At 40.9% G+C, this 11,992-nt stretch overlaps 1 protein-coding gene across 2 annotated transcripts in view; it reads left to right on the plus strand.

Annotated features, from left to right (window-relative positions):
* The first annotated feature begins 335 nt into the window (after nucleotides 1-335).
* LOC111666377 (glutamate receptor 1-like) overlaps nucleotides 336-11,992 on the plus strand; it is a 63,234-nt gene continuing 51,577 nt past the window's right edge. For both annotated transcript variants that reach the window (XM_023421709.2, XM_023421710.2), the window contains exons 1-2: nucleotides 336-643; nucleotides 5,460-5,594. In XM_023421709.2, the coding sequence (XP_023277477.1) occupies nucleotides 541-643; nucleotides 5,460-5,594 (238 nt within the window). In that variant the 5' untranslated portion in view covers nucleotides 336-540. The remainder of the gene's footprint in view (nucleotides 644-5,459; nucleotides 5,595-11,992) is intronic.

Consider the following 11,992-nt stretch of genomic DNA (forward strand, 5'->3'; position numbering starts at 1 on the left):
CTTAGATGAATGTTCAACAGTACTTGAGTAAATGTACTTAGTTACTTTCCACCACTGGTCGTTGTCATTATGTGATTTATGCCACTGTGAGTTGTGTGGTGTTGTCACCGTGTTTATTCGGATCAGAGGACGGTTTCTCCTCATCCATCAGGCTTTGCCAAGACACAGCATACTGGTGTTTTGCATGACCAGAGAGAGAGAGAGAGGGAAAGAGAGAGAGAGAGAGAGAGAGAGAGTGGGAGAGAGAGAGAGTGGGAGAGAGAGAGAGAGAGAGAGAGAGAGTGGGGTACAGAAACAGTGAACAAACACTCCGACACCCAGAGTCGACGCGGCAGCAGAGCTCTGCGCTTCAACTATGGATGTTTGATGAGAGGGAAAGACTCAGAGAGAGAGAGAGAGAGAGAGAGGACTGACTGAAGCAGACTGCCGGTGGATGTGTGAGTCTGTGGCCGGGCTGAGGTGGATCTGTACCGGCCCCGGAGTGAATGGGATTACGCCGGTTGTTCCGCGTCTCCCGTCGGTGCTGCTGCTGGAGGAAACATGCGGCTGCAGAGCTCCCCGCTCCCCTCGGTCCTCCTGCTGCTGCCGCTGCTGCTGATCGGGCTCTGCAGCGGCACAAGTTTCCCAAGTAATATCAACATAGGTGAGTGAGCGGCGGGCTGAGGGGTGCCTGCGCCCAGGGGCGCTCCGGGACAAGAAGACCCGGTCTTCATCTGTATTTTCTCTACCTAATAATCATCTCAGATCATTTCTGATTCCAAAATCTGAAGCTTTTAGTTTCTGTAACACAATATATTCCTATATTTCTCATCTAGGCGTACACATTCATTTATATTTTACCCATTAATTAGCCTATGCGTTCATATAATGACGCACTGTGTTGAGGTTCAACTCCAGTGATATTTCGTTAACACATCCCTAATATCTTTACATCATTTTTCATATAATATGTTAGAAATCAATGATTTTTGGAAGCCAAATGCAGCACCTTTAAAAGTCATTCATTCTTAATATTGGTGCATATAATAATCCTAAAATATTACTATAATATTACTGTTGTTATATTGTGTTTGTACAGTGCCAGTCAGCACGCTGGTAATAATGCCCGTAGCTGGGATTCCCTCTGTGACTTACAGTATATTAGTATTCATATATTCATGTTGTGACTTACAGTATTTTTGTGTCTCTTGCACTTAAATGTTCCCACAACATAAACAACTGAAGTAGAATATTACCATAATGGTGTAGGTGTGTTCAGGTGCTCAGAGATACAGTAATGTTGTTTTTCACTGACAGGATAGGAATCAGCACCATGGACAGAGTCATATAGCGTTAATGTAGGAATCAGCACCATGGACAGAGTCATATAGCGTTAATGTAGGAATCAGCACCATGGACAGAGTCATATAGCGTTAATGTAGGAATCAGCACCATGGACAGAGTTATATAGTGTTAATGTAGGCACCAGCACCATGGACAGAGTCATATAGCGTTAATGTAGGAATCAGCACCATGGACAGAGTCTTATACACTAATGTAATTGTATAGTAATGTGATGTACTGGGTGTATAGCTCTTGACTTTTGTATATGTAACTCAAATAACTCCCCATATTGAGTTAAATTGTGTTTGTGTGTATGTGTTTTATCTGCCGTGACTACCCAGGTTAAATGTACATACCAGGATTTATAGTTTGTATCCTACAGTAATATATTGTAACACTCCTGAAATATAGGTCTACTAAAGGTTTCTTTTACATAACTCACAATCTGTTATTCTGCCAATTGTTTTCTTGATTCGCTGATTAATGAAATGTTAAAAAGGATACTTTAAAAAATGGCAATCACAGTTTCTCAGAGCCCAAGGCAATGTCTTCAGTACGCTTGTTTTGTCTTAATGACATTGCCAAACCTTAAGATGATTAATTTACTGTCACATATGACAAATAAACCTGAAGATCATCACATTTGAGAAGCTGGAGCCCCAGAATCTTTGACGTTTTTGCTTAAGAACCGACTGAAATAATAGATGAATAAATTAATTATGAAAATAGTTGCAGATTAATTTTCTGTTGATTGATTAAGTGATTGATCCAAATCCATCAGTTATTCTTATTACAAGGTAGTGTGCTTTCTTGACTTATGAAGGTGCTCAGCAGCGCCTACAGTATGGTAGTAATTCTCTATAGTATCTTGGGATCGTGTGTTTAATGGTTCCTATAATATTTCCTCTGGGATGTTGCAGCCTGTGGGAGCTGGTGGAGTGTAGCCTCCATATATTCTTCATAATATTTCAGGGATATTTCCACATAACATCTGATAATGTTTCATTACACTTAAGCTTTTCCTGCAACATTGGTGACTGATACTACTGCGACTTTAATTATTTTTGCAGACTCAGATTAATAAAACAAAATATAATCAACAGGTTTAGACAATACTACTAAGGCAAACACTAATACATCAGTAATAATAATAATAAAATAATATAATGTATACATTCATTTGAAATGGCCCATCCTGCATAATGAGTAAGCATATTCTGATGCTAATATTTCTGTACTTTTACATAAATAGGATTTTGAATGCAGGACCTTAGTCTGTAACCTAGTATTGATAGAGTGTGGCACTGCTGCTTTTACTTGAGTAAAACATCTGAGTACTTCCATCACTTGGCGGGCTACAACTTCCTCAGCACACAAGGACCTCTGCTGCCACTGTAAATCATCTGTGATATATAGTTCTGTACAGTAGGTAATCTTCTTCAAGGTGTTGTGAATTTTGCAGTGACCCAAAGTGAACCCAATTTGAAACTGTTGAGTTGCCTTTTTAATGACAAGATTTTTGTTTTGGAGGAGATTTTGGCAGCTAAGACCACATAGAAGAAATCAAATAATACTAAATTGTGTAAATATTCCACTATAAGAAAAAGTCCTGCGTTCAAAATTGTAAAAGTACAGAATAATTATCATCAGCAAAATGTACTTAAAGTTTCAAAAGCAAAAGTGGTTGTTCTGCAGAATCACCCCTGTAAGAGGTTCTATTATTATATGTATGATATTACTGGACTTTAATTATTGATGCATCATTGTGTAAGCAGCATTTTAATGTTAGAGCTGGTTGAGGTGAACTATTTGAATTATTTTATATCCTGTTGTGTAGTTTAAAGTTGTACCTCAGTATAGTTTCCACCACTAGCTAAAACAGGAAAAACTGTATAATGGATCTCTTGACATACTCAGACGTTTTTGAGCTGTGGTCATCTTGGTTGTCGATGTAGAAAAGATGATAGAAAGCGTCTTGTGACCCATGTTGCCCTGGCACCATCTGAACAAACAGATCATCAGTTTTATTTCCTGTATCAGTATCAATAATCTCAACATGTCTCTTTCTAAAATGAATTTCACTGGGACATTTGTGCACCGGATGAATCCTCCATCAACTCTTTTAGTCGCATTTGAACCTCGGCTGGTTTGGTCACATTCAGTGTGGATCAGGTGGCTGAGGGCTGCAGAGCGTGTTACTCTCCCAAAATGAAATTATAATGTGATTCATCGGACCACTGGTTCAGGCTCCCGCTGCGGCAGTTTCCTCTCCAGTTTGGTGCTGATGTGCCAGCAAGTTTAACTAACCTGCATTTCACCAGAATAAACTCTCTCCTGCAGTCCGTGTGCGTCTGACCCTGCATACCAACCAGTGAGCATCAGCACTGAAAGTCAAGAACGAGTTCTCTCTGGATGTGTTTATTGAATCAGCGAGGCCTTCTGTCAGAGCAGATGGACTGCTTCCAGCCTTTATAGTTCTGATGAATAAATCATATACTCTTCCAATAATATCCTTATAACATCCCCATATTGTCCTGTAAGCAGTTTCCATTATGCTAGGTACAATAAGCTGTATTTTACCTTCAAAATAAGGCAGTCACATGAGGGAGATTATGAGCTTTAGCAGTGAGACGCAGGGACTTTATTTTATCACATGGTCATTTTTAAAATCTACTTACTACTTTTGTGATAACAGTAATCTGGGCCTTGTATTTCTGGTCACTTTAATGCAGTGTTTTGCATTAACTGCAGTTCTGGACTTAAGTATAGTTTCGAGGTTATTCCTTTATACTTCTACTTTAATTACTCTACTACATTTATCTATTATAGCATTAGTTACTATCTTATTCAAAGATTGAAAGTATATATCTATGTTTGAGACTGTTTGTGAGTTTTACACGTTTGATATACTATTTAGAAGCTTTTATTTTGAAGGCGTAACGCCGGAAAGAGTCGCCGGTGAGATGCGAGCGCGGTAAAATTTTGTCTTCGAACAACATAAAAATGTGTGTGTAGAACCGGACTGACGACGGCACGAGGGTTGTCCGTTTGTGTGTCACACGGTGACCGATGTTACTTGACAGTTTTACGTCTTTTAACCGTTTAAAGGCGAGTTAACGTCAGTTAGCTTAAGTTGGATTCATTTGAAGAAACGGGCCTCCAGTGAAGTTAGCTTCCGGTTCGACAGGTGAAGCGGAAATTAAGTTGATTAAACATGGACGTGATGAACGAGTAGACTCCAGGAACTGTTTCAAACGTTTGAGGTTTGTGGAACTTTTTGTTGTAGTTGTCGAAACACGATTGTTCCGGAGTGCAGGACCGGAACCTGTGGTGACGCAGCTTTTAGCTTTATTGCTCCGAGCCGTTGGAACAGTCTCCTCGAGGCCGGAAGTGTTGACATTTTCAAACTGTAGCGCTTCACTTTATTTTATTCACTTATTTTATTCACTTTAATCTGTTCTTTTATTATTGATTATATATATATATATTTTTTTGCTAATGTTATTATAACTTTATAAATCTATTCTATTGTATCTCATTCTCTGCTTTCTTACTTGATTTGTTCTTGTTAGCTTATCAGTTGCCTGTGAAGCAGTTTGAACTGAACTAACTTGTATGAAAAGTACTATACTAATAAAGTTTGATTGATTGATTAAAAACCTCTGTGGACTTGTTAGATTTAGATGAGATTAACAAAGAGACCAGTTTAAAAACCCTTAAAAGACCTTTTATTTTGTTTTTTGAAAACATCAAAATGGGAGGTTTTGCTACTTCCTTCTCAGGTAGACCACATCAGACCAGGTCAAGATCAAAGACCACTTTACCCAGACTTGTCATACCTGGAGTAGATTAAAGCCACAGACTGTTTCAAACCCAGTTTCACATTTGTTAAAACTTTTATTCTTTTTGTCATGAGTGTGAATTATTCAGATTGCTTGTATTATTCTGTTAAATTCTTATTAAAACTAAAATATATTCACTTAACCCTCATTAATGACACAGAAAAGCAACAAATCTTCACATTTAAGAAGTATTTTTTAACCAAAAAGACATTTTTAGCCAGTTATTTTGTCCATGTGTCTCTGGACAGGAAGTAACTATCTCTGTGTGTGTGTTTGTGTGTTTGTGTTGAACAGGCGGCCTTTTCCCCACCGGCTCCCACGAGTACGAGGTGTTTCGTTTCGCCCTGGCGCAGCACCAGGACATCCCCAAGCTGGTACCACAAGTGGACATGGTGGACACGGGGAGCAGCTTCGCCATGACCTACGCCTGTAAGTTCAGAAACAAATCAAAGTCTGTGTTATGGGTTTGAGACTCTGAAACTTTTAGTTTAAAATCTCAACGACAGAAACCGTTGATTTCCAAGAATCCACACGACTCACTACAGATGTTGGTGGAGTAATTCCTCCAAACATGTGGATGTAGTTTCAAGGTTTATAATACTGGCTCAGCAGACTCAGATGACTTTATTTAAGAGCTGAACCCAGAGAGAATCATCAATATCTCTGCAGCTTGTGGTTTGACAAACGGCTCCTGGTTTTGGTTTTGCAGTGAGTTGGTTGTGAGTTTGAGTCTCAGTGTTTCTTACACTTCGTAGACAGGCTTTTATTCCAGTTGCATTGTGTTGTGACGTTCTCGGTGGTTGTGTGTTTATATTGCTGCTTCAACAGTGTTTCCATTTGTCCACCTGAATAATTCTTTCACTGCATCACAGAGCTGCAGGAAAACGAAGACTCTTGGCTCATGTAGATCTGTTTGACCTCATATTTTTAATTCACTGTTTTCAGTGAGTGTTTGAGCGGCAGTGGATGCAACGCACCACCTGCTGGAAAGCGTTGTACGTTGTGAAGTTGTTTACTTTATTTATTTACCTGTTTAGCACAGTAGCATCAAACACCTGCAGCACATGTTTTCCTGGTGGCGTCTTGATGCATGTCAACTTTCCAGAAAAGCATGAATTTGATCACATTTGATTTAACACATTTAATTAATTAGTCATTTGACAGAAAATTAATTGGTAACAATTTTGATCATCAAATAATAATTTTTGACAATTGTAAGCAAAAATGTGAAAACCTTTTCTGTTTCCAGTTCCTCAGTGGTGGAGATTTGATGGTTTTCTACGATTGTCCGGTTTGTACTCGACCCTTTTCTTGGGTTTTGTACAGTTGACCAGAGAAAACGTCACCGTGGACTAACAGCCATTTCTCATGATTTTCTTACGTTTCATAGCCGAATAAAAATAATACAGTAGATTAATCGATAGTGGAAGTAATCATTAGGTAGATCGCTAGATGTGTCCAAGCGTTTTGAAAAATCTAGAGTGTAGTTTGCTAAAGGAAAAGGCGTTAAAAGGTAATAAAGAGTCTAAATTTCATTTACGATAGCCTGAAATATTTTCTCTTGCCCTCGGTAGACGGTGATATTTGCTCTAATGTGTTTTGGTATCTAGTTATGGTGGAACCATCAGACCTATAGCAAACACTGTCACTGCTGCTGCTGTTGTAGCTGTGAAGATCATCGTCTCATAGTGGGCAGGTATCAGTTGTAGCAAAAACTCAAGGTGATGTATTATTTTTCAATTGGTTACTTTAATTTAAAGTCAAGAGAAAGTGTCAAGAATGAGGCACATGGCCACAAAAAAACACTTGAAATCTTGATCCAGGCCAAAACGCATTGTGTCCGTTGTTGTGTTGGTTAATCATTTGGTTTATTAAAGGTCAGATAACGGTGAGACAGTCATTGCTGTAGCCTCAGTAAATGTAACATGTCGATTCTTAGGATAGCTTTGGTTATTTACCGTAACGTCTTCTTCAGGTGTGTTGTCAGTGTGACCTCAGACTCCTCGCTGCAGGTCTGTGGAGATGCCGCCCTCCGTCCGTCACGGGTCAGTGCCTCGTTCCTCCATCACCCAGACTCCATTCAGCAGACGGGGGATTTAGAGAAAATAGAGGTAAATGAGGGCCGGCTTTAAAAGAGCAGACAGCTGCAGTAAATGGATGTAAAGACCAGAGGGAGCTCAGCACTAAATGGACTCCGGCTCTGGGGAGCGTTGAGTACAGTGCAGTAGCGGCGGAGAACAATGTGCTGACCTTGTTTTGTTCTGCCCAGAACGCTGAATTTACCAGCCGGCCTCATTACACCTGTATTTAAATCTGCACATGTAATAATGACCCTCGGCTCGACGACAGACATTAGCGGCTGTCTTAATCTGTTGCTGACAGACTCAGGACGGTAACCAGGAGTGCAGGAATGCTGAGGTCATTACTCAAAGCCCCCCCCCATCTCCTCTCTCAGGCTTCTCTCTGCAGCTCTAGTAACAACAGGTCGGTGAGCCAATCAGAAGAGAGGAGGCTCTGAGCCTCTCTTCTAATTGGCTCACTGTTTTCTGAGTGATCCAATAAAAATATAGCAGATTTCAGGTAAAAACATTCAGAGAAACCAAATCCTGCAAGGTTTGGATGGTGGGTCCAGGTGGGCGGGGCTTGGTGACTGCTTTGTTGTGACATCACAAAGTTCCAGAAGTCCTGACGGCTGGTTTTAAGGCTCAGTTTCTGAATACAGGCTGTGTGCATTTCTCTGTGGACTGAGGCTTTGATACTTTCACAGTATTAATATAGAAGCTAGAGCTGATCTATAATCACACTACACATGGACACAGACCTTTACACTGGAGGAGCTTTTAAAGTCTAGACCTCACGAACAGTAGCAGAAAACATAAATATGTCAGTGTGTACTTGTTATAAACATTTAAATGCTAGACAGATTAGAAAATTTTTTATCTTGCCTGCTGTTTATTTTTAAAAAATTCTGTCCATCAGTTCAAAACACAACTTAGATATTTTATATATTCTCACATATGATCTAAAAATACCAGCAAATCTTTGACCTTTTTGCTTGAAAAACGACTGAAACCATTAATCAATTATCAAAACAATTGCAGATTTTCTTTTGATGGACTAATCGATCAATTAACTGATCGTTTCAGCTCTAAAAATCCATCCATCCGTTCGGCTGCTTATCCAGGACCAGGTCTTATTAATTTAATTAATTACATCATTGGGAATAAATGTAAAACCTACAGATTTGAAAGAAACAAAACTGTGATATGATAATAAAGAATTTAAGGCCACTTTGTCTCTTCAGGTTTCCCATCATACCTTCACACTGTGGTGAAACAGGTATTAAATCACATTCTCTGTGGTATTAAAAAGGTCTTAAAGTATTAAATTTAACATGGTGAACTCTGTGGAAACTCTCCACGCTGCCAGAATACTGAATCCCTTTATTTTTTTAAATCTGTCGATGAGAGTCTTTAAAACACTGGAATGATCCGAAAAACAAAAGCTTTAATTGTAGACTATAACCCCTCCCTCCCCCCTCAGCGGCCTCACGTAGCGTCCTGCTCTGCGTCTTCCAGATGAAATCAAAATCTTGCTGCGTATCACAGAGGCTTTAGTGGCGTTTAGAGCGCCGGCGTTCCTTAACGACGCTCTCTCACATTAAGTTTTTAGGGCCCAGCAGAGCCGCCAAACCCCACGCCGTGCCTCCGGCTCCTGGTTGATGTTCTGAAACTCAACACACTGTTCTCTGTATTTATTTATTTATTTATTTTAATCAACAAGTGCCGTAACAAGTGCCTGTGTTTCCGCTGAGTGATGCACAGGGTCCCACAGAGGAGGAGGAGGAGGAGGAGGAGGAGGTCTTCATCTCATCTGACAGAATCTCTTCCTTTGATTTGGTCGGAGCGGAGGTTTAATACTGCACGAGCGTTCAGGGAGTTTAACCCAGCAAGGTGAAACATCCTGATCAGAGCAGACATCAAAGCTCATACTCACACACACACACACACTGTGCAGACGCTGATAGAACCACAGTTTACCTCTTTATTAAGGAGAATCTGGCTGCAGTTTGGTGAACACGGTATTTTGTCGTTTCATGAAAGACTCTTATATTCCTGCCGGAGGGTGAAGATATGTTCTGATTACACACGGCCGTTAACGGCGTCGGTTTGGCATCAGAGGGAAACTTACCATCAGAGGCAGATGACATTTAATCACATGATATTTCATTTGATATGATCCAAAGCTGTGGGTTGGTGTTAGCTCGCCGCATGTTGTGTCTTTGGTGGGATTTCTACACCTGACACACCCCCGCCTGTCCGGGGGGGGTGTTAGGAGAAACAGATTAGATCAGAATCGGAGGTAAAGAAAACACAGTTGTGAGCTGCAGGATTTTTTTCCTCTGGGCGTCAGTGATACGTCTGATAAGATTATTGTGACACACTGAGTCTGCGGAGAAGCCGCGGAAGCTGAGGCTAAACAGACTCATCAAATAACACAAATGACACTGGATTGAATGTGAACATTAAACGTATAATATAACGTGTGTTGTTTATTTACAATCTTCTGCTGTAGTTTAGCTCGACTCGTTAAAAACTCGTCTGGACCCGGTTTTCAGTTTCAGTCTAGTTTTTGTCCGAGCTGAGGTCACAACACTTGATGCGGTTATGTGAGCGGACGTGTAGGTGGTGGGTGATCAGGCCAAAAGATCACATGACAGTGTTTTCTGGTCGCAGTCCACCATCTGCATCCTGTTTCCGTCTGGTTTTATTCTGAAAGTCCCTCTCTTCACCCACAGTGCTGTCTCCTGCTCACGAGCTGTGTCACAACCAATCAGACGTTTTGCTTAGTTGATGTGGAGAATTTGTTTGGACAGCGCTGTTATTTATTTATTTGTGGGTTGCTATATTTAAGCATTTTAACTTGAAAGTTCTGACTGATATCCAGCTCGCTCCACCTGGGGTTGTCCTGCCTGCAGCAGGTCTCTGGTCCTGCAGACAGACTTGGACTGCAGCTGGTGATCGCGGTTCTTGTTCTAATCAGGTGGATAAATGGTTCATGTGCTGCTATGCTAAGCTAACCGAGCAGAGCTGCAGAGCAGAAAAAGGACTGCTGTCTCCAGCTGCAGCTAGCAGGCTAGCTAACAGTTAACATGGTCTGGTTAGCAGAGACTGAACTTTTGAAATTAAATATGTAAATATAGAAACTTTTAATGATGCGATCTGTACGATTCATCTCAGAAGAAGATCATGTGTCAGAGTAAAATCATCTGTGTCGTCCAAGAACCGGTAACGTCAAGAAGCTTCTTATTGACGATGGTAGAACAAATCAGCAGCTGATTGGGAGGTGGGGGAGGAGCCACAGTGTTTGATTGATTAGAACGATGAGATGAAATAAAGGCTCCACATTCCCGCCTTGAACAAGCTGAGAAAAAGGCTAAAGTCACCTGGGTTTTCACCTCCAGACCCGGGTTTTTAACCTCTGTGGGGTCGTTATCAAGGCCCCTAATGTCACGTGGTTCGTTAGCGCTCCTGGCTGTTGTAACTTGATGAAACCGTGTCATGTCTGTTTTGTGTGAGCTGGTTGTCGTTCCGTGCGAGCAGCTGTCGCTCCTGCAGCTCGGCGTCGCTCAGACTAATTCCTGATAAAAGTGAGTGTGAGCTGGGAGCGAGTCTCTGCTCTCTCACACATATTTGTTTTTGTAGCTCAGATGCAGCCGAGCTGCTCCGCTCCGACTGTGGAGCGAGTCTCACAGGAGGCAGAGCTCAGTCTGTTTTACATTTCACACAACAACAGACGAGGGAGAAAACAACAGACAGAGAGAGGGAGGGAGGGAGGGTTGTAGTAACAGAGAGAAAAGAGTATAGGGAGGAAAACATGGAGAGGGGAGGACAGAGTTTCCTTCCTAAATCGCCTTAAAAAATAAAATAAAATCAAAAAAAAAAAAAAAAGGAAATGTTTTATTTATTTATCTAATGTATGTGGATGTATCTTTCCTCTGTGTGTGTGTGTCGTAGCCCCTCCCCTCTCTGTGTGTCGTAGCCCCTCCCCTCACTGTGTCGTAGCCCCTCCCTTAGCAAAGTTAAATTAATTATAACTAAGACCAAGAAAAACAACTACTTTTCACATTTGAGACGTGAAGAAATGAAAAGTAATTTCAGTTGTTTTTACTTGAAAATTGATCAAAAATATCTGGCAATTCATTTTCTTTCAATCGATTGATCAATTAATCGATTACCTGTTGCAGCTCCACACATGAGAGAGAGAGGGAGGACATGTTGATATGAAGAGGTCGTCACTCGGCATAAGAAGGAGAATAAAACGCTTCTTTTTAGAGCGGAAACAGTCGATTAATCAATCAGTCGATCGACAGACAGTTAATCTACAACTTAATCATATCAAACATTAGACAGATCCATTCTGTTTCTCACGTCACAGTAAACTGATGGTTTTCACACCAGATTCACCTTCGAGGGCCAAAAGGTCGTTGTCGGTACGTGGCAGTTTCCTGTGTAGTGGAATAATATAATCAGACGTTGCTCCAGGTTTTCTGTCTGTTCATCACTCAACAGACGGAAACAAATAATAACTAAAACAATTTAAGTCTTTAAACTAGATTTTGTCCTCCTGCAGGACCGGGGCCACGACGTGGAGGACGGACGACCTGTCACGGTCGATACTGAACTTCACTGGTTCAAATTCAAACTCATTTTAGATGAATTCAATTGTAAAAACCCTAAAGACGCTGGATCATAATCTCAGTTTAAATCGTAAGAAAGCACAAGGACAGAACTGGAGACAAGTGTTTTCACAGGAGAAGACGGGGT

The sequence above is a fragment of the Seriola lalandi genome, unplaced genomic scaffold (genome assembly GCF_002814215.2).
Source record: "Seriola lalandi dorsalis isolate HSWRI2012SDOR001 ecotype SW California unplaced genomic scaffold, Sedor1 jcf7180002054674, whole genome shotgun sequence".
In the NCBI taxonomy this organism is placed as follows: Eukaryota; Metazoa; Chordata; class Actinopteri; order Carangiformes; family Carangidae; genus Seriola; species Seriola lalandi.